Below are 25,800 nucleotides of genomic sequence, written 5' to 3'. Positions count from 1 at the left end.
TCAGCACTGGGAGACAAACAAGAAAACATTCCCCCTCCCACATCCTAAAAACCAGTGCAGCGACAGCACTATTACCTGTCTTCCCCCTGCGGTAGACAGTCAGCTTTACTTAACTCACGACCGAATTCAGCAACAGCAATAAAAATGAATGAAGTACATCTTGACACATTACTGCCTGTGTAAGGATTTTTGGTTGTTGCTGAGCGGGAAAACATCGGCCTTAAGAAGCTCTTAAGTTAGTTTGGAGTCAGCTACTACATGTTGTTGCGAGGTACATATTATTAAAAACGCTTCTGTGAAATGTGGACCATTCTAGGTTACAGCACTTCTGAAATATGTTACATTACCACAAATCATGCTCTCTTACCTTAATACCAGTTAGTTGTGATACTGACACATGGTTGCAGGTCCAGGTCTGCTCGTCAGGTGGCGCTAAATGCGAATGCAGTTCTCTAGCTACATGTGAGAGGACTTCCATAACACTGAGTAGGGCAAAACCTAGTGCCACTGCAGTCAATGAATGACAGCTGAAATGATCGGTGAAAGAGTTTCTCAGGCCACTAAGACGAGCAACACGCCTACAGCAGTAAAAGGAGAAGAGCGTGTCAGTACTGTATACGATGCTTTCCCTGCTGATGGCACACAGTGCGAGTGAGTGGGGAATGGGAACAGCGTAGCCCAAGGGCTGTGCAGTTCGGAGGACAACATCGTGAATGTAGGATGGACTGGATACAAGAGTGTTGGCTGTAGTCTTCTGGTCGATTTAATTTCCTGGTGGCTGCAAAAGTCACTGGCCGGTGTAGTGCTGCAGTAATGGATACCATCTGTCTAAACTGACAACATTTTTATTGGGCTAAGGTTGAATGGTAATCAACTGAATGTACGTGCAAACAGTGATCTAGGCATTACATTTTTGTGTAGTTGTATTTTTATTCTGCAGCTAAAATGCATGCTTCGGGACATTCTGTTCCATTTGTGCACCTCTAGACAAGTTAACTGTTGCCTAATAGGATTTTCCTCTTACCTCTACTATTTCAATATATTTGTTTTTCAGTGGAGATTTCTGCTACAGAACAATGTTTTTTGTTATGTTTAAAGTCAACGAAGTCCATTTTATTCTGTCATAGGGAGAAATACAATGTTTTCGGTATGTTTATTAAATTCAATAGTGACATATTTCAACTTTAAGTTTCAAGTTATACTCAGCCTTATCACTCCACACTTTCAATGCTGCTGCAAACTAACCAGTGGTAGTAGTGTGTAGTTTCTCTGTTTCTGCTCCTGTACTGTTACAAATATGACTGTTAGAGATGTTGTCAGAATGAGGTTGCTCAGAAGGATGAATTGGAATATGTCGTCTCTATTCATGACCAGACCCCTGGAACTACTGTGCCTGAGCTAACATAACCATCTTGCCAGGTACTGGAAAAACAAAGTCAATTAACTTCTCAGGGGAAACATGATATAGCTACGGTCAGCCCAATAGTTAAATTTTCTTTGACCGAAATTGATTCGTTGATCAAACTTCTGGAATGTCTTCACAGTTCCATGTGAGGAGGCTGCATGCCATGATAGTGCGTAGAAGTTTTTGAGCAACAGGGAGCACTGTGATGTAGTGGAGGGTCTTCATGGAAGGCCTGTACAGGTAGTTAACATTAAATGACATGTCATAGTTAACTTAAGTAAGGAGAATAGGACTACAATAAATACATAATAGGATACTGAATGCTGTCTGGGTGGGGAAATAGCAAAAGTCCATCTAATTGCTCTCCAGTGTGGCAAACAGTTCAAATGTTCAAAATGTGTGTGAATTCTTAAGGGAGCAAACTGCTGAGGTCACTGGTCCCTAGGCTTACACACTACTTAGCCGAACTTAAACTAACATATTTTAAGAACAACACACACACCTATGCCTGAGGGAAGACTCGAACCTCCGACGGGAGTGGCCGTACAGTCAGTCACATGGCACCTCGAACTGCGGGGCCACTCCGCGCGGCTGGCGATCAGTTTCCAAGGTTACGTCATCCTCTTTTAGGAAGGATGACAGAGGGAAATTATTCTCGATCGATACTATCCCTACTATACAGTTTCTGTATTACTTTTTGCCCCTCAAAGAACAGAAAGACACTTTTGTGCTCCAGTATACTGAAATCCGGCAAATTATCTACCTGTACATAAAAGGCAGTTGAGTTGCAAGTGAAACTGTTGAAGGTTTTCTTGTGAGATTTGCTAACAGGTAATTCTCTTCAGGGCAACTGGCATTCCACTGACATAAATTATAGATGCAAATGAAGTGACGGGGAACCCTCTGGAGGATTCATAAATGTAGAGAAACATGCAGAAATATTGTTTTTCATATAGGGAACTGATAGTGGTGTCAAACATTGTAGAAGGCAATAATCCACAGGAGAGATAACGAACGACGTTTGCCCAGCTGCTCAAGAACTTTATGAAACAGGGAGCCTTGGCGCACAACAACGAAGCTGTTAGATATGTCGTTCATTGTTGGTGGGCCAGGAGAGAAGCAGTTAGTGTCGGTAGGGCCCCTGAAATCGGGATGATGCAAGCAGCAAATTAGTTGCTTTACATGTGAAGGCCAGAAATTTTAAACGAGTTTGTATGTAAGAGAGAGAGAAGATGAGAACCAAGATGACAGTACTGCAAGGATACAACTTCGATTAACGAATTGGTCACAGTCATGACCCGTGGGATGCAGACTCAAGGGTGAAATCAGACCTCATTCATAAGCTGCAAAATTAATAACGAGCCTCTTTGCAATCTTCTTAGACACTGGTAGTGCTGTTACTGTTCTAAGAAAGGCTGGTTTCAATCCCATCAACCTGTCTCTAGGTTGACAGAGTTGAATACTGATCCTGTTACATATCTCAATTAGCTTCACTTTGTAGTTGATAGTGCAGAGAAAGGGATCTGTTATTTCAATTAATGTTGATTTTTGAAAACTATTTATTAGCCAAGTTCACCAATACCAAAAAGGTTCATGATGGAGATAGAGACAGATGGTGCCTTGCTGTTCCTTGATGTCCTCATCCACCGCAAAGCAAATGGGTGCTTCATCCACAGGGTTTACTGGAAGCCCACCCACACAGACCAATATCTGCCCTCTAATAACTATCACCATCCGATGCAGAAAAGTTCTCTTCTGAGGACCTTAGTGCATCGAACTGAAACCGTATCAGATACTGAAAACTTGCCAAAGGAATTGAGCCACTTACAGAAAGTATTCAAGGAAAATAGCTACAACAACCGCCAGCTTTTGACAACTATCTATCCGAAAATACATAAGCAGAAAGACTCCAAGGAGGGCTCTAAGAAGTTTGTGTTCTTGCCGTTTTGTGGCTCAACAACAGAAAGATAACCTGGCTCCTAAAGAGGCATTAAATCAGTCTGGTCTTTATGGCTCCAGCAAAAATTCGACAGCTCTTGAGGCCTGTGAAAGACATCTTAGGCTTCAGAACGCCAGGAGTGTACAAAATACCATGTGGGTGTGGTCAGTTGGTTCTATATTGGACAGACTGTGCGTACCATTGAACAGTGCTGTGTAGAACATAAGAGATGTTTTCGTCTATGGTATTCAGAGAAATCAGCGGTAGCAGAGTATGCATTAGAAAACTGTCATTGTATTGCATTCGACAAGACAACTGTTATCACATGGACTAACAGTTTTTGGAATAGCATAATAAAAGAAGCGATCGAAAGAAAAATTTGTGACAACACGCTCAATAAAAACGATGGCCTGCAGCTAATCACAACGTGGTACCCGGCTATCCAAAGACTGAAGCGGGCACGGCGGCCGCTCAACGCAAACATTAACATATATGATGCTGGAGTGGGTACCAGTGACGTCATGGAAGGCAGAGCCGCTATACGAGGACAGCAGCAGCAACCATAAGACAGTCACCACTTGACAATGGCTGAGAAGAACTCAGCCAAAAGCTCGTCGATTTTAAACAACTTGGCACAGCTGGAAGCCCGAGAAACCTTTATTATCACACACAAATTATTATGCCATTAGTGATTCTGTTTCAATAAGAAGTTTTATAACGTTGTGTCATCTGCAAGAACTTATGTGTAGCTTCTTATATATATTTGCGCAACTTGTCTGTTTTACTCTAATAATTTTACGACGACCATTTTAATTTTAACTGTTTTTTTTGTTTCGTTTTACACTGAAGAGCCATAGAAACACCGCGAGCATGCAGATGTGCTGCAACACGACATGGTATGGACTTTACTAATGTCTGAAGTAGTGCTGGAGGGAATTGATGCCATGAATCCAACTGGGCCGTCCATAAATCCCTGAGAATACGACGGGATGGAGATCTCTTCTGAACAGCACGTTGCAAGGCAACCCAGATATGCCCAATAATTTTCATGTCTGCGAAGTTTAAACTTAGAAGAGTGTTCCTGGAGCCACTCTGTAGCAATTCTGGGCGTGTGAGACATCGCATTGCCCAGCTGAAATTGCTCAAGTCCATCGGAGTGCATAATGGACATGGATAGATGGAGGTGAACAGACAGAATGTTTAGATATGTGTCACCTGTCAGAGTCGTATCTAGACGTATCAAGGACCCAATATCACTCCAACTGCACAAGCGCGACACCATTATAGAGCCTCCATCAGCTTGAACAGTCCCCTGCTGAAATGCAGTGTTGATGGATTCATGAGGTTGTTCTATATCTTAACAGTCAGACCAGACAACACGTTTCCAGTCATCAACAGTCCAATGTCAGTGTTCATGGGTCCAGGCGAGGAGTATAGCTTTGTGTCGTGCAGTCATCAAGGCACTTGAGTGGGCCTTTGTCTCCGAAAGCCCATATCGATTATGTTTTGTTGAATGGTTCACACACTGACACTTGTTGATGATCCAGAATTGAAATCTGCAGCAATTTGTGGAAGGGTTGCACTTCTGTCATTGTGAACGATTCTCTTCAGTCATCGTTGGTCCCGTTCTTGCAGGATCTTTTTCCAGCCTCAGCAATGTCGGAGATTTGATGTTTTGCCGGATTCCTGATATGGTACACTTGTGAAACGTTTGTACAGGAAATTCTCCACTTCGTCGCTAACTCGGAGATGCTGTATCCCATCGCTCGTGCGCCTACTGTAACACCACGTTCAAACTCACTTAAATCTTGATAACATTGCAGCAGCAGTAGCTAGTCTAAAAACTACACCATACACTTGTTTTCTACATCTATTTTTGAAATGGAGGGTATTCTGAGGTAAAATCAGGTAATTGACGACCTTGGGTGGGTAATTGACAAGCACTGGCAACGCTGCTCGCGACACTGATGCCAACTTTCACGAAGTATCAATGTAGCATAGCCCGGAAAATTTAAGTTACACATATTACCGCATCTATGCTATGTTTAATCTGCAAGGTTTCAAAAGTATGGGTGTTCATGTGCTCTTGTTCTCTTACACAGCAGCCGCCAAAGGCGGTAGATTCATTGTGCATGGTAGATAACACTGCTGATCGAAAAAATTTCACGGAGACGAAATGAACGACGAACGCAGTCTGGAGTTACCAATGTGGATATTAAGCCTAGTTTACACCACAACTTTGGGTTGCAGGCAACTGCGCATGCAGTCACGCGTTTGCGTGACTCGTTGGTGAAACAACACTTTCGACGTGTTCCAACTTTGGCGACGCTAGTTGAATGAGTTTTGAGGTTATGTGTGTTCATAGAGTGCAACCAAACTGAAATATGAAGTGGGAAACGGAGAATAATGTTCGTTTTTTGGATATCTATGCTTTTCATAGGTGTTTGTTGGATTTCAGTGATTCCAATTACAAAAATAAGCAACATTTTGCTGTCGATGAGACCGTCATGCGCGATCATAACGTAGGTGGTTTGAGAATATCTGAGCTGCAGGGCAAAATTTATTATGTTAGGATCACATATACAACTGAATTACGAAAAATAGAAGCAAGTATAATTCTAGCTGTGGCAATGCTCTCGTCTACAAGACTACAATCACAGTCTAACATAACAGTCGCGACACTCACTGCTGTAACAGTTGTTACCGTTTGACAGATGGAGCGACACTAGCACTCCAAGCGGAGAGTAAGGTGAACATCAGACGCGTCGTAAGCATAATGTTTGTTTTCCAACCATTTCCTGTGTAATTTACGAAATATGTGAGTTATTTTTTTGCCTCCAATGGTTTGTGTAGTAGTTCTAAAAATGATTCCAAAATAAGCGCAAGTATGGACAAAAACCATGAATCGAGTGGCAAGCTTACAACACATTCGTGAAGAAACACTTGTGACGTTGGATAGAATTGCAGTTTACTACATTGATATCAAAAGAATGATTACATTACATTTCACGCAAAACCAAATATTTGAATAATTTTCAGACAATCTGTCAGTGAACAAGGTGCTAACAAAATAATGTCATCACACGAAGGAAGCAAGGAAAATTAAGTGACTAATAACAGAAGTGAACGAAATACGTACTAAGCATTACGCTTTTGTAAGACACGAATAACTGCACTTAATCTAACCACTCTATCGTCAAAGCAGGTCTGTGTTGACGATTCACACGAATCTGGCACTGATACATGGAGAGTTGAACTAGCTGCTTCTGTGTCACAGGACTGTTTTACAGCTTTAGATAGATTGTCGAGTCTTTGTGGCAGTTTCCCATTCATCGTCAGTTGAGGTGTCTTATTTGGGATGTCAAACAGCGTGGGTACTGCATTCCACACGAGTTTATTATTGTCTGCGTTCATGAACTGGTTTTGTTCGAAATGTAGCGAACAAAACCTAAATTATTATACAGGTAAACTGGGTCTTTTTTCATTAGGTCTTCTCGTCTGCTACTAACTAACCATCTCCTGCTCCTAAAACGAAACATTAATCATTAATACACATGTAGTTTGCAAGTGAATCCTGACGATACAGTTTAGTAACATGATGGTATATACCTCTCAGGATCCTTAGGAATCGTAAAAAAGACAGCTGTGGTGTCTTCTTCCTGTTGTTGGTGCAATTTATTGCGCTACAAACGCTCCCGCTTGTAAAAACTATTGTAGAAATCAAAATAAACAACCATTATTCGCTTTCACGATCGCGCCGAACTCACAGTTTAAGTTACTGACCGCTTGGGGCGCTGCTGGAGCGGTAGGCAACAAAATCGAGGCGAAGTGTCGCGACTGTTATGTTAGACTGTGACTATACCTAGAGGGCCCATGCATACAGAATATATGGGTTCTCTAACGATGTCCTGACCGCAGAGACATCTATCAGTGCCTTCGGTGGTCCATGGTCTATAGCCTGTCTCTGGCGAAGTGCTACTTATATACATTTCGGTGCTGCCTCGGAATCCACATCATCTTTGGAGTTGGACGGATATTCGAAAGGAGGCGTTGTTATTGTGGGAAGGTGGAAGAAAAATGGTACGTCCGTTTGAAGTTATATATGTTCTTTTTTTTTTACATCTGTGTTTTGCAAGAGATTGGATTCAATTCGGCTGTCGTTCCGTAGATCCCAGAATAATATAACAGTAGTGGCTGTGGAACACGTTAGGAAGTATAATATAAAACATAGAACATTTGAATAAAATACTCGTTTCCCAAATCATTTGTCACTAGACTGTCAAACTTCGTGAACACTTTACAGTAAACCGAAACCGCTGATATTTGCAGAAGTGATAGACTGACAGAATGAAACATTGTTATCCACTTTTAATAAAGTTATACACAAAATGTCTAATGTGTGTTGTTCTGAGCAAGATCTGTCATAAATGAAACCTAACGAACATTTTATTTAAGCTGGTCTAACAGTCCCTGCTAAGATACTCATCTATGGAGTAGTAGGATTTGCCTACCGAAAAGTCTTTCAAACTCTGTCTAAGCTGTGCTTTATGTGAATCCAAGTTTTTAATGGTTGCTGGCAATTTATTGAAAATGTATGTTCATGAATATTGGACATCCTTTTGGACCAAGGTAAAGACCTAGTCTTTACGAACATTGTTCTCATTCCTAGTACTGATACTATGTATAGAGCTGTTGGTTGGAAACAAACACAATATTTATAACAACTTTCATTAATTTATAAGTATACTGAGAAGCAGTGGTTAGAATACGCAGTTCCTTGAACCGATTGCTATGTGGTATTGAATTTACACTGCAAATGAGTCTTATTAAATTCCTTTCCACTCTTAAAACTTGCTCGGTTTGATGTGTCACCCTTAGTATGATCCTATGATTTAATAGAATAAAAGCAAGCAAAGTATGCAAAGTTTTTTTTTCCCCCACATCTGACATCATTCACATTGCAAATACAGACTTGTTTGGGCTCTTCAGCAGTTTGGTGGTATGCCATTCCCAGGTGCTTTTATTATAGAGTTGTTATCCAAGAAATTTAAAACTGTCGACCTCTTCTATATGCATGTCTTCATATGTTATACACTTGCTGGGAGGAAATTTGTACATATTCTGAACAGCGTATAGTTGGTCTTGTCAAAGCTTAATGCCAGGTGAGTTAGCTTTAAACCATTTATTAATATCATTTCAAATTTGATTAGTAGCCATTACTAAATCTGTACTTGACGTGCTGTTTATTGCAATGTTTGTATCGTATGCAAACAAAACAGACTTAGCATCTGGCAATGTAACAGACAAGTCATTGACACACTGTGTTTCCTATTAGTTAAGTAAGACTCGAACCATTTTGCAGCCATGCCAATGGCACCATAAAATTCTAATTTGACAGTGTGTGATGATACGTTTTTGTTTCATTTACTGTATATGTCATCGTTCGAAGACTTTGAGTTCAGAGATTGTGAATTGATATGAATTAATAGACATTGATAGCCCATGTCACACATTAACTTAAGTGCATTACATCTGTATTGCAAATTTGAGTGCTTCACACTTGTCATTACAACAGTTGTTGCTGCTTATGTAGTGTCTGTTAACATGTAAAGATTCAAGTAATTAAGCTGAATAATATGTTAGAGGGGATCAAAATATGAATTATGTTTATATGCAAGAAATTAATCCATTGCTCGTGTTTAAAAACGGATGTGGTTGTTCTGGTGTCATTCATGTTAACCCTGTCACACTCATAATTGACCTACAGAGTAAATCGAATTGGGATGGGGAGGCAGAGTGTGAAATTATTCATACATAATAAATTATGTTCCTTTTTTAAGTGAAAATATTGTAGCAATATTTCTAGTCATCTGTGTGTTCAATATCTCCACTGAATATTGTGTGAATGCATTAGCTTTCTCTATTAAGGTTTTTGTTGTACGTGAAAAGCTTAAGAAAATTTCTGTGAAAATGTAGAAGTCCAGTATTGATAGACCTACGTATTGTTTTATGTATTGGGTTAATAAATGTGTGTTACTGTATCTGTTGTCAAGAATTTCAACTAGGCCAGCTGTGGCCTATACTCTATAAACATTCATTTGCAGCATGGGATTGAATATATATTTTAAATTACTGCATTTATTAGTAATATTAGCTCTACATGACATTGTCTTCCTTCCAGCAATTGCCATTTGAGTTCATAGAGCATCTCCATTACACCTGCTTGTTGATCAGAGCGACTGGTGCCATACATAATGGCCCACCTCTGAATTGCTTCAATATTTTCCTTCAGTCTGACCTTTCGGGATCCCAGACACTCAAGCAGTACTGAAGAATGGGTCACAGTAGTATTCTGCACGCTGTCTTCTGTTCAGGTTAACAGACATTCCTAAAATTGTCCCAGTAAACCCAGGCAATGAGTATGCAGTCTCCTTTGTGGAGTTATTGCGATTCCTTAATATTTCTGCCTATAAGCTTGAGTCTGTCACCTGCTTTACCTATGACTGAGCCTATGTGATTGTTCCATTTACTATCTTTACAAATTGTTAAACCCAGGTATTTGTATTAGTTGACCAATTCCAGCTGTTAATCATTGGTACTGTAGCCATAGGATACGAATTTTTTTCATTTTGTGAAGCGCACGATTTTAAATTTCTGAACATTTGAAGTGATTTGCCTCTCTTTGCACCACTTCGAAATCTTATCGTGTTCTGACTGAATATTTTTTTCTTTTTTTTCCCCCTCCAGAGAGTACTTCATTATAGATAACTGCATCATCTCCAAAAAGTATGAGATAAGTATTAACATTGTCTGCATGGTCACCAATATACAACGTGAACAGTAAGGGTATCAACATCTCTGGAGCACTGCTGAAATTACTTCTAACATATTTTAATTACTCTCCATCCATGGTAATATGTTGTCCTCCATGCCAAGAAATCCATAGGTCAGACACAAACCTAACTTGATTCCTATATGATTGTACTTTAGATAATAAGCATGTGTTTGGTAATGAGTCAACTGCATTTCAGAAGTCAAGGAACACTGTACTATCTATCTGACTGCTTTGATCAATGGCTTTCACAGTGTCGTGTGAGAAAAGCAGGAGTTTGGAGTTCATGTGATCAATATTTTCAGAATCTTTGCTGATAGGCATGAGAAGGTAATTGTGAGATATCTCAGTACATTTGAGCATCAAAACATGTTCAAAAATTCAACAAGAAGTGGATGTCAAGGATACTGAACAGCAGTTTTCTAGATCACTTTGGCTGCCCTTCTTGTTGACTAATGACTTTTGCTTTCTTCTACCCAGTGGTTGAATTTTATTTTTTAGGGATTTTCAATATCTTATAATTACGAGGATCTAACTAAGCTGCAGATGTGGTATAGAATCTGATGGGTATTCCATCAGGCTGTAGAGCTTTCAGCTGTTTCTCATCATCAACAGAAGTACTATCTATTTTGCTCATCTTACCATTGGCATGAGAATCTAACCGATTCTGGGTTTTTAAAGGAACATTTGAAAACAGAGTTAAGTAGTTCTGCTTTTGCTTCGCTACCCTCCATTTAAAGTCATGTCACATCCATGAGTGTCTCGGTAGTAATTTTTGTGCCACTGAAAGCCTTTACATATGACTAGAATTTCCTTGGTTTCTGTGAAAGATCTTCAATAGTAATGTTATGGTAGTCATTGAACATTTCACACAATACCCTCTTGACAGCTTAATGTGTCTCATTTACCATCTAGGTATCCACAGCATGATGCTTTGTTTTGCGTCTATTTCTTTAGTGGTTTTTTCAACATTACTGCATACTATAGATTGTCCCTCCCATCACGAATTGTTCTGCTGGGTACATATCTGTCCAATGCATGATCATATATTCTTTTAAACTTGAGCCATAGTTCACTAAAATGCTTCTATCGTGAACTAAAAGTTTCATGTTCCTCAGTAGATGTGAGATGTGACAGTGCTGCTTGTTTATCTGGTTAACTGAATCTTTCCATTTGGTTTAAATGCTAATTTGGTAATTATAATTGTTACAACTGCTTCGTGGTCATTGATACTGGCCTTATTGTGAACATCCTCGAAGAGGTAAAGTCTGTCTGTCACCATTAGATGCAAAATATTTTCATCTTCAGTGGGATTTCAAACTCTATATTGTAGATAGTTTTCAGAGGAGGTATTTACTAATGTTTTGCAGGATGTTTCTTCACACCCTTTATTGACAAAACTGCAATTATCCCAGTTGATTGTTTGGCAGTTAAAATCTCCTCTAACGATTAGAGTTGTAGTGAGGAACTTACATACTAGTGGACTGAGGTTGTCTCTTAAATATTTTTTGTTGCATCTGGAGGTTGATAGAAGATTCCAGCTACAAATTTATGTTGACTCGTGATATTGAGTCTTACCAAAACAGGCAGGCAGCTTCAGTTTCTGTCTTGCTGGATTTGAATTGATCTGCTGTGACAGATACACCACCTCAATTTCTCATTAGCTTGTCCTTTCAATATATGCTTAAATTTTCCCCAAAATTATCACTGCTATCAAGTTTGGGTTTTGCCCAACTTTCTGTACCCTGTTGTGTGAGCTTCACTGCTTTTTAGGATCACTTAAAACTCTGGCACTTTGTTGTGAATGTTTCAGCAATTGATTACTAGGATTTTAATACTCTTGCCTGCATGCGGCATTTCATTTGAGTTGATTAGTACTTTGTCTCCTCAGACATAAACCTGTATCCTCCTAAACCTGAGGTCAGAGTCTCAGTGACGGCACTGTTTCCATGGGTTTAGGTAACATACAATTCTCTTATGTTTGTACATATTGGGAACAAGTTAACTTAATAACATGAAAAATAATTATCCACAGTGTGCTCACCACACACATTTGCAGATGGTTACAACCATGGCACCGCTGCTAGGCCTCTGTTACAGTTTCATGTCTTCCTCTCTGCCGGACTGAAAAGTAGCCTTAGAGCCACCTCATGATAAATTCAGAAAAAAAGCTGAGACATTAGTATTATGTGCTATCAAACTTCACTGTAAGCTTTTCCTACAAATGCTGTAGACTATTCTGCAACAGAAGCGTTAATGAACTAGATTAGATTAGTACTTGTTCCATAGATCATGAATACGACACTTCGTAATGATGTAGAACATGTCAGGTTAATAAAAGGTGTCTGTACGAGATATTACATTACACAAAATATTACATGACACTTAATTTTTTTGTGGGGGTGGGGAAATTATCCCAAAAATCATTTAATGAGTAGGAGGAGATGTCATTCAGAAATTCTTTTAAATACTATATGGCTATCTGTCAGACTTTAGATGCTATTAGGTAAGTGACCAAAGATTTTTATGGCAGCATAATTTACCCCTTTCTGAGCCAAAGTTAGATTTAACTTTGAGTAGTGGAGATCATCCTTTCTCTTAGTGTTGTAGCCATGTTCACTGCTATTACTTTTGCGTTCATTCTATTTGTTAATAACAAATTTTATATATATATATATATATATATATATATATATATATATATATATATATATATTTAAAAAGAAAGATGATGAGACTTACCCAACAAAAGCGCTGGCAGGTCGATAGACACACAAATAAACACAAACATATATATATATATATATATATATATATATATATATATATATATATATTTATGATGTGACTTACCAAATGAAAGTGCTGGCAGGTCGACAGACACACAAAAAAACACAAACATACACACAAAATCCAAGCTTTCGCAACCAACGGTTGCCTCGTCAGGAAAGAGGGAAGGAGAAGGAAAGACAAAAGGATATGGGTTTTAAGGGAGAGGGTAAGGAGTCATTCCAATCCCGGGAGCGGAAAGACTTACCTTAGGGGGAAAAAAGGACAGGTATACACTCGCACACACACACATATCCATCCACACATACACAGACACAAGCAGACATTTGTAAAGGCCAATTTTTAAATATATTTTTCCTTCGTGGAATGTTTCCTTCTATTATAACTATATATATATATATATATTTTGTGAGGCTACAGTGAAGATCCCTAGCTCTTTAAATAAGTGTCTGCAGGATGATCTTGGATGAGCTCCAGCAATTATTCTGATTACACACTTTTGTGCAATGAACACTCTTTTACTCAATGATGAGTCACCCCAGAATATGATGCCATACGAAAGCAGAGAATGTAAATAGGTGTAGTAAGCTAATTTACTGAAATGTATATTGCCAAAATTTGCAATGACCCTAATAGTATAAGTAGCTGAACTCAAACGTTTCAGCAGATCTTCAGTGTGTTTTTTCCAGTTCAACCCCTCATCAATGCATGCACCTAGAAATTTTGAGTATTCTACCTTAGCTACCGATTTCTGATCAAAGTCTATATTTATTAATGGTGTCATTCCATTTACTGTGTGGAACTGTATATACTGTGTTTTGTCAAAGTTTAATGAGAGCTAATTTGCAGAGAACCACTTAATGATTTTCTGAAAAATATTGTTTACAATTTCATCAGTTAATTCTTACCTGTTGGGTGTGATAGCCATACTTGTATCATCAGCAAAAAGTACCAGCTTTGCATCTTCATGAATATAGAATGGCAAGTCATTAATGTATATTAAGAACAGCAGAGGACCCAAGACCGAACCTTGCGGCACCCCATTCTTGATTGTTCCCCAGTTTGAGAGATCACCAGTTTTTTCATTTTATGTGAACTGCTCATTTCAATTTTCTGAACTCTTCCAGTTAGGTATGATTTAAACAATTTGGGCGCTATACCTTTCATACCACAATACTTGAGCTTATCTAGAAGTATTTCGTGATTTACACAATCAAAAGCCTTTGAGAGATCACAAACAATCCCAACGGGTGCCTTCCAGTTACTCAACGCATTTAATATTTCATTAGTGAAAGTATATATAGCATTTTCCATTGAAAAACCTTTCTAGAAACTAAAATGACAATTTGTTAAAACTTTATTTTTACATAGATGTAAAGCTACTGTACAATACATTACTTTTACAAGAATTTTGGATAAGACAGTCAGAAGGGAGATTGGGGGGTAGTTGTTATTAGACGTATCCCCTTATTTATGCAATGGTTTAACAATGGCATACTTCAGTCTATCTGGGAAAATAACCTGCTTCAGAGAGCTATTACATGTGTGGCTAAGAATCCCACTAATCTCTTGGGAACAAACTTTTATTATCCTGCTAGAGATGCCATCAATTCCATGTGAGCTTTTATTCTTGAGAGAGTTCATTGTCTTCCTAATTTCAGGAGAGGTGGGTAGAATTTAAATTGTATCAAATTGTGTGGGTAAGGCTTTTTCCATTAACTGCCTTGCTTCTTGTAATGAAGGTTTGGATCCTATTTTCTCTGCAACATTTAAAAAATGATTATTCAAAAAGTTTTCGACTTCTGGCTTGTTGTTTGTCAAGTTTCCATTCGCTTTGATGATAATGCCGTCGTCCTGTACTCTTGGTTGCCCTGTCTCCCTTGTAATAATAATCCAAATTATTTTGATTTTGTTATCAGAGGTATTAATCTCAGACATAATGCACATGCTTCTGGACATTTTAATAACCTTTCTTAATGTAGCGCTGTAGTTTTTATAACACAGAGTGCGTTCCATAAGTAATTCTACCAATTTTTTTTCTGATGCAATGGTACACCACTGCATGTTGTAACCGGCAGGGCTAAGTTGAGGGGGGTGTTAGCTTCAAAACGCTCTTTGTCTCATTCGGCTGCAAGCTGCTGGAGAGTCAGGACATGCATTTCCATCAACCCCGTTTTGAGTTTATGCAACACAGCACAATGGATCATTTTGTAGAGCAATGGTATGGTATCAAATTTTGCGTTAAACTTGGGAAGTCCACCACCGAAACATTTCCTTTACTTCAGTATGCCTTTGGGACTGATTGCTTGTCCAAATCACAAGTTTTCCGATGGCACAAGTCATTCATGGAGGGCCAAGAGGAGATCACCGACGAACCTTGCAGTGGACAGCCATCAACTGCACGAGTCGACGAAAATGTGATGCGTGTGAGTGATTGTTTGAACTCTGACAGACGGCTGAGCATTCAATTGATAGCACAAACTCTAAACATGTCAAAAACAACCGTTTTTCGCATTGTGACCGAAGATTTGAACGTGAGAAAGGTGTGTGCCAAACTTGTCCCAAAAGTGTTGACCAACGAACACAAGGACATGTGAGTGCTTCGATCCCGAGAAATGTTGGAAATGTGTGAAAATGATTCTCATTTAGTAAACTCAGGTATCACTGGTGATGAGCTGTGGATTTTTGAGTATGGCCCTGAGACAAGAAGGCAGAGTTCAGAGTGGCACACCCCATCGTCGCCCCATCCCAAGAAGGCACACATGAGCAAGTCCAGGATCAAAACCATGCTCATTGTCTTCTTTGACGTTAGAGGCATTGTCCACCACGAATTCATACCTACTGGAACTACAGTGAACTCAACTTTCTACTTGGAAGTGCTCAAAAGATTGAAAAGGAGGGTCTCTCAGTGCCGAAGTGACATCAAGGACACATGGAAAGTTCACCACGACAACGTGCTGAATCACAGTGCCTTCATTGTCAACGACTTCCTGGCCAGGACCAAGACCCGTTGGTTCCCCAGCCTCCCTACAGTCCTGACCTAGCTCCCGCTGAATTTTTTTTTGTTTCCTCGGTTAAAAGGAGTCATGAAAGGAAAACATTGGGACACGATTGAAAGCATCCAGACGCATGTTACATCAGCTCTAAAGGACATTCCGGAAAAGGCATTCCAGGATGCCTTCCAGGCATGGAAACACCACCTCCAGAAGTGTATCGACGCAGGAGGGTGCTATTTTGAAAAATTTTTGATTATTTGTATGAATATATTCAATAAATGATTTTTTTTATGAATTTGGTCGCATTACTTATGGAATGCACCTTGTGTTTGGATGTTTCTGGGCCCTTACTCTTTCTTGTTGTTAGACACAGTTCCCTTTTGTGGTTATAGATTTGACTACTTTCTTGAGGAAACAGTTTTCAAATTCTCTTAAAAGTGTATCATGAAATAAGTAATATTTTAAATTAGCATCGGGTTCCTTGTACACCTCGTTCCAGTCTAACTGCTGAAGATTTTCCCTGAAATTTGTAATTGTTGAGTCATTAATTGAATGTGCAACTTTGGAGTGTAGTTTGAATTACTGAATGGAGTTATGCCATGTACTGTAACTAGCTTAGCACCACATCAGAAAGGCCATTCTCAACAGGACAAGAATTTAAGTTTTCAAACTTATCTTGGTCTATAAAAGTGTTATCTATCAATGTGCTGCTGTCCTTTACTACCCGAGTAGGAAAATCAATGACAGATGTCAAACTGAAAGAAACAAGCAAGACTTCCAGGTCATTCTCCTCTTGGAGCTCTTGAGGTAATTATGTAGTCAGAGTTGTTAAAGCAGTAGGGGCATACCCTTTGACAGCTCTTTTAAATAAATGTTTCATGTCTTTCAACTTCTTGGGCAAAGTGTTATATGGTTTCAATAGGATATAAAATGCTTTTTAGAGTTTTCATTTATTCTCTTGGTAAATGTTAGTCCAAATTATCTTGTTTCACGATGACATATGGAACTATTTGGACACATTTGTTTTTTTCCTGCTGTACACAACAGACTGGTAGATAAACTCATTTGGTACAGTAAGGTTACTAAGTTTTTGAAATATTTTTTTACTATTTTGGGTTATTCTTATTACTCTTTTCTGCAATTTGAAAATTTATCCCTGTTTTGTGTATTTGATCCTCTGAAAATAATTCCCAACTCCCTGAGGGTATAACATGCTCTGGCAGTTTCCGGTTATTAAGGGTGGTACTGGTGTGCAAGACTCGCACTCCTCCTTGGCTATTGAACTTACTTGGAGTTGCTTTGCCGATCTTTTCCGGATAGCTGGCTGCGATGACCTGCACAACTTCTTCTCCGAAGATAAGAATCTACTTTGGAGGAATTTTTTATACTTTTAAAATAACTCTGTACACTGGAGAATACTTTGAACTCAATCTCACATTGAGACTAGAGTGGAGCATGCGTTGACTTACATATTACGAGGCATTACCAAATGCTTAAGTCTTGACTTGATAAAACAACAAATCCATCAAGGTGGTTATATAACTGGGGATCCTAGCACCATTAAAACAAATAAGACTGCGTATAATGACAAGATAGCTTACTGCTACCTCCACAAAAGCAGTATGACCTTGATATCAGTGATTTGCTGCAACTGTTGGTTGTCCGCCATGTCAAGACGAGTATGCTGCAAGTACTAAACTATATGACAGTATAAGAGGATGAGAACAGAATACAGGATAGTAGAAGACTTAAAGAGAATTTGGTGTGGGAAAACGAAGATGAAAGTAACACCGAACCAACCTCGGGATCTGATGGTCGTCACTCCGCCCGTTAACACAGAATGTTAATGTCCCTGTGGAATAATGTGACTCCGCGCGGATCCCATGGATCTGCTCTAAACCTCGCTTGAGCAAGTGCAGACCAGCACTTCTTATCACATTTTGTGTGGAAGTCTCCCCTCTACAAAACAATTACCACTTTACTAGTAAACACTACATTCTTTGAGGCTACCCCCTTCTGTATCTTATTCTGGATAAGTTTAAATTCCTTCCACAAATCGTCTATGCAGTTTTTAGTATAATCAATTTCAGACGCTAAATGTGATGGAATGTTGCTTGTTTTCACCCTCTCGGCAACTTTCTGATCGTTTAATTCCTCTACCTGTTCCTTCAGACTGCTTATATTTATGGTGTCTGAGGTTGCTAGCTTTCCATTAAAATTTCTCTCTAGCGCACCTACACGAGTGTTGGCCCCCTGCAATTTGCGATTGTACAATAGGGATCAGTTTGTCTTGTCTTTCAACGGTATCTTTTAAGGTACGTAATCTGTGTTTCACTGCGTCGAATGTAACATTACAAACACTTTGAAATGACCCTAACCTCTCATTAAGTTCAGACTCTATATTGGTACACTTGTCCTCAATATCAAATTCTAATCTCTGGGTCAACTTCTGAAATTGATCATCCTGCTTTTGGTTAAAGTCCATAAACATTTGATCCATTTGTACAGTTAAAGAATTACTTCATTCATTCTTTAAATCTACTCGCAAATTTTCCACTTTATCATTTGACATCTCAAATTTAAAATTTAAAGCTTCACTCTGTGCTTCCAACTTTTCACTTAAACTAGCACTTTGTGCTTATAGTTTTGCATTTAAAGCAACATTTTGGTCACTTAGTTGTGCTTGAAGTTTCTCACTTAAAGAAAGATTTAGATCACTTAGTTCTTGTATCTCTACATCTAACTTGGTATTTACCTGAGTATTCACTGAGTCTAACTTCAGTCTTAATCCCTTAATTAAATATGCTACTTCAGTTCAGTCTGGTGTGACCTCAGTCACTGTCATCGCCATGGCTGGTTGTACAGTTTATGTAGGTTGTTGTTCCTTCTCCATAGACCTAATTTTCTTCGATCTTGCTATCATTAAAAAAATCACCTCTGTAAATAAAGACCACCTTAGTTTATATTCAAATAGTTATTATCTTGAGCTCACCTGGCATAGGATTGTAGGCTGCGTCGGTGTGGTGTAGAAACAGCACTGGTGAACCACACGGGTGTCAGCAGCATGAAACGTTGGTCGTGATGTCGGCGGGCACGAAGTCAGCAACTCAAACAGCAACCAGCTAAGATGGCGGGCTACTGTGTCTGCGTCGGCGTCAGCTGGTTACTGCATGTGTGAGGATTGCTTCATCCCCACCACCAAATCTTCTTAATCGAATCTTGCGGACCAATTTTTTCATCTCGTTATTATATGTTACTATGGAAACTCGTAACTTTCTCTCATCTCAATCTTCTTCCAAAAATTCCTCTTCTTTGTGTCCTGCTCACATTGGTCACCATGTGTTGGCGGTTTCCAGTGATGAAGGGTGGCAGTGTGGTACTGGTATGCAAGACTCACACTCCCCCCTTGGTTATCGAACTTACCTGGAGTTGCTTCGACAATCTTCTTTTCTGGGTAGCCGGCTGCAATGTCCTGCACAATTTCTTCTCCGAAGATAAGATGCAACTTTGGAGGAATTTTTTATATTTTTAAAATAACTCCATACATTCGAGAATACTTTGAACTCAGTATCACCGTATTTTCATCGGCACATAGCAGTTTTCATACAACTAAAACATTTTTCATAAGCCTGACACCTTCTGGTCTGCCAGAAACTATCACATTCATTTTTCCATATGTACAGTCTACAAATCTCCCAAAGTTTAACAAGACAACTGTCTGGACCTTACGAAAGTAAGAGAGAGAATTAATAAGAAATTGTCTTTTCTCTTCTTTCGACAACATTCAGATGTTGACACAATAATGTAAGCTGGACGCTTTGTAGGAGGAAAAACATTTGAAAAGGAATGATTAGATTAAGAATGCTTAGTGGGACTATGAGTTGTGGATTTGTTAATGGATGAAGTTAATGCTGATATTTCATAGAAGTTGGGAACTGTTTCCTATTTTTGCACTGAATGAGTTATTTTTTATTTTTATTTTGTGGAATTGTGTAGCATTTACACTGCAGGTAAAACAAAAATTGTTGCAGATACGTTTCATACTGATCCAAAATCGAGCTGGCAAGACTAGATTGGCCAAATGGTATATGAATTTTGATGATGATGAAAAGCAAAAATTAATTGAAGAAGTTCATGCTGTGGTCACCGTAAGGGATGCCAAACACACCAACTTTGTTGAGGTTTGTACACTGACTCTAAACATGCTCTAGAACAGCCCTGTGACAGACTTGGAATGAGTTAATATGCTTAATTGACCTTTAGATTTGTTTACCAACTCTGTTCTGGTAGACATCATAATTTTTGCATTTTTAGTTTTCATGATGTGTATAAAAGTTATTGGGATTTGAAGACTTTTGTGCTTTTAGAACTACATTACAAAGTTGTATATCATTAGTGAGTAATTTATTTGCTCCATTTTTCAGTTTCGAAACTTCAAAATTGTGTACAGGCGATATGCTGGCCTTTACTTCTGCATTTGTGTAGATGTGAATGACAATAATCTCTGCTATCTGGAAGCTATTCATAATTTTGTAGAAGTATTAAATGAGTACTTCCACAATGTTTGTGAGTTGGATCTAGTCTTCAATTTCTATAAGGTATGGATTTGTTTCTTATCCAATAAATGAATTTAATCTCTTTTTACTGTGCTTGCAGATTACTTCTGAAATATTGCTTGTTTACGTTCAGAATAGGAAACTTCCATGTCTTACAAACTTGTTAAACATTACAGGTGTACACAGTTGTGGATGAAATGTTTCTAGCTGGGGAAATAAGAGAAACCAGCCAGACAAAAGTTTTAAAACAGCTCCTGATGCTGAATTCGCTGGAATAAGCAAGACTTGTGTGTTTCAAATAATTTGTAAATAATCATGTAAACATTTTTGACATATATTTGTGTGCCAAGATCTGACAGTTGATTGTTGGTCATATATAATTTCATTGTTATACATTCCTTTAAGTTAAGTTCAAGATATTTTTTGAAGTATAGAAAAAGCAATATTATATTCTCTTTATTAATACTGTTTCATTTTATTAAAATGTTCCACAAAATATACTCGTGAAGTACTACTTGTTCATTTTTTGAAGAGTTATGGTGCATTGTCTCACAGGAGCAGCAGTTTAGATAGGTATAAGACTTCTGACTTATATTCATTTTTTTCCGTGCTCTACGAACCTTAGTGGTCAGTAAAATGTGTGAAGAGTATCTCTGTTGAATATATCACCAAATTTAAACCATTTCAAATTAAATTCATGTAACATATTTATAACTCCACATCTTAATCAGGTCCGGCCCCACCCCCATCAAATATGTAGACAAATCAAACACATTGACGTCCACTATGGCTGTGCTGGAAAAGCAGCACTGACACTGAGGCAGTCACCTTGTTGTAGCCCTTCATAAAGTGAACAAGTAATACCAAAATTCATATGCATAATGTACTACTGTATCTCTAGCTTCATTTGTATCTTAATTTGTTGATATATCAACAGTGGTTTATGAAACATGAAATGAAATGATCAGAGTTGCAGTATGAATTATATTGCTCTGTTATGTTTAGATGTAAGCCATTATAAAGTATGATACCACTTGTGCTAAACGAAGTAGTTTAACAACTAAGCAAATCAACCATGGATCAAATTCCTCTTCTCTTGCCTTTGGCAGGTTACTCCTAATATGCTAAACATCTACATATATACTCTGAAATGTGAAGTCCGTGGCATAGAGTACTTCCCATTGCACCAGTTTTAGGACTTCATCCCATTCCATTTGTCAATGGAGCAAAGGAAGAATGATTGCTTAAACCCAATGATTTAGATTACAAGAAAAAAAAACCAAAGTCAGAATTAATTTTAACTTGTGATTTAGACTAACATATTAATAAAATCTTCAAATTTTGTGGTCCTGTCTTCCTCAGTTGTGTGTAATATTACGGTATATTGATAATTTTTACTTATGGACCGTCTGACAGCAACTGAATAAAACACAATTTTAAAGGCGAAACGCGCATGGCACTAAAATTGTGTTTTATTCAGTTGCTGTCAGATGGTCCATAAGTAAAAATTATCAATATACCGTAATATTCATAAAATGTTTGGGACACCTGTTGAACTTCACATATTGCTTGTAACGACAATAGCTTGATGTGCACTACTGTGAGATTGAACATCAATTTTCATAATTGCTAAACACATATACTAGATGTTCTTGCACATCAGTTTAAGGATACTACATTTGAGTAGCACCATTAAGTTAGATTTGGAGTGGGTAGTCATCACCACCACCAAACAGTAAGTACATAATATATTTGATTCCAATTGGGTAATTTATATCGTTTGTACCACAGTTGAAAATCCAAGCAAATTTGTGACATAAGAGAATTGAACTCTTTAAGGGCAAGAGCTGTCGTCACACATACATCTGCACTCCACTAACCACCTAATTGTGTTATATGGACATTACTTCGATAATGATAGTTACTTACCCCCTTTTCCTGTTCCTATCACAATTGAGGCATGGAAAGCCTCGATATTGGTTAGTCTCTCGGGGGAATTCTTCTCTCTCTCATTTCTTCCTGGGCTGAATCCCCTTTCCCTCCCTTCATGTCCTCCCATCTTCCCCTCTGTTTCAGAACTGGATCTTTAGTAGACTTTACGCCATCAGTTGTTGGATGCCTGGTTCCTCCAAACAAATTGAGTGACCACAACCATGTAGAAGTTTTCCCTTTGCTCTTCTTGCAGGGAATCCATTGTCCTTTGTGGCTGTGCATTGACCACACTTGGCTTATCCACAACCATATTCTTCAACGTGAGGACCTACTTTACTACTAGACTTCCCAAATTTGGCTCCTGTGCAGTGATATCTTAAACTTCGTGACATACTACCTCGGTGCTAGCAGATAACACCAAAGCAGCTGACCTAGTTTTACATTTTATGTGCTAAGGTGATTTCTACTTGTCTCTGTGAGATGGGACACTTTCGTCTCATTGACCACCTGAGGGGTTGGAGGGGCATTGCTCACCTGCTCTCGGCCAGGGGTCCCAAGGTGGCCTTTACTGGGCAATCTGGCCTGGCCCCTATTCTTCGCCCCTTTTTATTGTCCTTGTTCTTTTATGTTTGCCAGTTCTAATGGTTTATCTTTCCTAAACTTTTATCATCTTGTCTGTGTTTCTCGAAGAAATGGACGGTGTAGTGGTGCTGGTGGGATGCAGTAGGTGTGTCTTCCACCGCATACTGTGCTCTGGGGACTGCCAGCTGCATTATGGGCATAGTGGCTTGCCCATCTTACCCCCTCTCACACCCTACTCCTATTTCTCCTTGATTTTATCTCTGTCTTATTGTATCTTGTTGCTGACAATCAGGCTTCCCAGGATTTGCTTTTTGGAATGCTTCTTCTGAGGGCTATTCCTGGTTCAGTACTTATAGGATTAAGGTGCCAATGAACTCGCAGTTTGGTCTCTCATTGCCAGCAATCAACCAATCTCCTGTCTCTGTGCCCTTGCTTACATCGGCCCAGCTGTCCTCCGGTATCTGCTTTCCCTTATGGTTTTGTCCCTCTTGTATTTTTTCACCTTTCCATTGTGGCATTTTTAGTGCCCCTTAGGGGTTTGACCTCCTCTTTTAAATTTTGTTTCTGTAATGTGAGCTGACTGGGCAAGAACACCTTAATTAGCACCTTCTGCCTTACTACCTCTTCCATCTTTTCTTCAATGTTGTCACCCTTTTAATGCTATATAGGCAGCATGTTGACAGCCTTTGCTTCCCCCTGGGAGGCGGGCTGTGCTCTTTACCTGGGGGTGAAACACTTTCCCCAGTACGTGGTCTGCGCCAGGAGTGATGAGGAGACTGTCACTGCCACCACACCATAATTTTTCGTGGAAACCGCTGAAGACAAGTTTGGTGAAGTGGACTCTCTGGATAAGGTGCAGTCAGGTTGCTGTTGATCAAAACTATTTTTGCCACCAAATCTGCAGCTCTTAGAGTCTGCAATCACCATGGCAACATTGCAGTGACCATTAGTTCTCAATAGTGTTTGAATATAGTTCAGGGTGTCATTTTTCATAGGGGCTTCAATCCGATAAGGATCTCTGGGCCAATCCGGAATGGCAAGGAACTACATTATTACTGGTGCTTTTATTCTGTTATTTGTTGGGATATCCCACAGGGATAGGTCAAGGTTATGGTTTATTGATACCACGTAAAGCAGTATATCCCACCAACCACAAGGTGTTTTCGGTGTTTACATTTTGGGCACATTTTTCCGCTGTACAGTGGACCCTGTATGTGGTGAATGTGGCCTCCCACTCCATGGTTGTAGCTCATGTGTTCTGCCACCTGTGTGCGTTCAGTGTCATGAACATCACTCTCCACATTTGCCTGATTTCCTGCTTCATAAGAAGGAAAAGAAAGTACAGGAATAAATGTCTCTTGATCTTTTATCCTGCATTGAGACTCGACAGAAATATTACCACCTTCGCACTTTGTCTGTGACATCTAACTTTGCCTCTGCTATGTCTTTCCCTCTTGTGGAGCAGTGCTTTTTCATCTTGTTGGGATATCCTCATAGACAAGTTTCTTACGGGCCACAGTCTTGCCTTCTTAATAATGGTTCCACTACCTATTTTAGTGCCACTTTCTCTGCCATTGATCTTTTGCTCACTTCCACTCCCCATCTCCCTTTATTATTACACTGGTTCCACACAATGACCTCCGCAATTGTGACCACTTTCTCTGTATTCCCCCATTCCCTTCCCGCCTCTTGACGGCCAGGTTACCCCACTGAGCTCCCCAAAATGCAATTTGGCCTCTATGTACTTGCCAGGTAGTGATTACCCCCCCCCCCCCCCCACCCCCCTTTGTCAGGTTGTATTCATAAAATCTTACAAGACTTGGGTCACTTGCTGGCTGGCCCCACAGTGGAGCATAGCTGTTGCCATTGCCATCTGTAATCACCGTCAAGCCTTGCAATGTCTGAAGTGGCACCTGTCCTCTTCCGGTCTTATTACCTTTAAATGGCTTAATGCCAGATGTGTTACATAATCAGGCAGAGCAAGTTGTTCTATCCCTTCCTCATGAGTGTGGACTACTCTCTGCACCCTCCAAGGTTGCCAACTGTCATCTTCAACCCCAGCCCCTCCCCAATGGCCTTTGTAGAGATCCATCAGTTCTTGCAACCCATTTTGCGATGCCATCTGTGTCAGCCTCATATCTGGCTGCCTTCCTCCTCCAGAAACAGCAGTCCCAAGTTTCCCCACTTATGTTTTTACCTTGTCAGGTGAAATCTTACAATGAATCTCTCACTGAATGGGAACTTCTGGCCCTCTCCTCTTCCTGCAATTCAGCCCCTGGCCCCAATTCCATCTATAACCAATTGCTTCAGCACCTGAATCCTCCACAGTGACAATATCTCTGGGTATTAACCATATTTGGGTCCAAGGTGTTTTCCCCTCACACTGGAGGGACAGTATTGTGGTTCCTGTCCTTGAACCCGGTAATGATCCATGATCCCTCAATTGCAGCCGATCAGTCTGACCAACATCGCCTGAAAATTATTTGGATGGGTTGGCTTATTGGTTCTGTAGTGTCCTTGAAACTCAAGACCTTAAGTCCCATTGCCGGTGGGGCTTTTGGAAGGGTTGCTTCCTGATCGATGATATGCTTTGTTTGGAAATCACAATTCAACAGGGCTTTTATGAATGCTGCCATCTTGTCACAGTTTTCTTCAATATTTGTAAGCCCTATGACACCACTAGGTGCCATTGCATATTACATATACATTATGAGTGATTTCCTCAGGGCACTGTTTTGATTATTATTTGCCAATTCCTACCAAAATTG

General features: G+C 39.4%; 1 protein-coding gene across 2 annotated transcripts; it reads left to right on the top strand.

Annotated features, from left to right (window-relative positions):
- Positions 1–7,263: 7,263 nt before the first annotated feature.
- Positions 7,264–21,404, top strand: LOC126188240 (AP-2 complex subunit sigma). Of its 2 annotated transcripts, none has more exons than XM_049929800.1 (4): positions 7,264–7,424; positions 19,994–20,143; positions 20,387–20,560; positions 20,695–21,404. In XM_049929800.1, the coding sequence occupies exons 1-4, from the start codon at positions 7,422–7,424 to the stop codon at positions 20,794–20,796; spliced, it is 429 nt and encodes a 142-aa protein (XP_049785757.1). In that variant the 5' UTR covers positions 7,264–7,421; the 3' UTR covers positions 20,797–21,404. The 2 variants fall into 2 exon arrangements, with proteins under 2 accessions (XP_049785757.1, XP_049785756.1); XM_049929799.1 differs by lacking the exon at positions 7,264–7,424 and adding an exon at positions 7,920–7,973.
- Positions 21,405–25,800: the final 4,396 nt, after the last annotated feature.

The sequence above is a fragment of the Schistocerca cancellata genome, chromosome 5, assembly GCF_023864275.1.
Source record: "Schistocerca cancellata isolate TAMUIC-IGC-003103 chromosome 5, iqSchCanc2.1, whole genome shotgun sequence".
NCBI lineage: Eukaryota > Metazoa > Arthropoda > Insecta > Orthoptera > Acrididae > Schistocerca > Schistocerca cancellata.
Note: the sequence above shows the minus strand (reverse complement) of the source record. Positions and strands in the feature narration are given on the sequence as shown.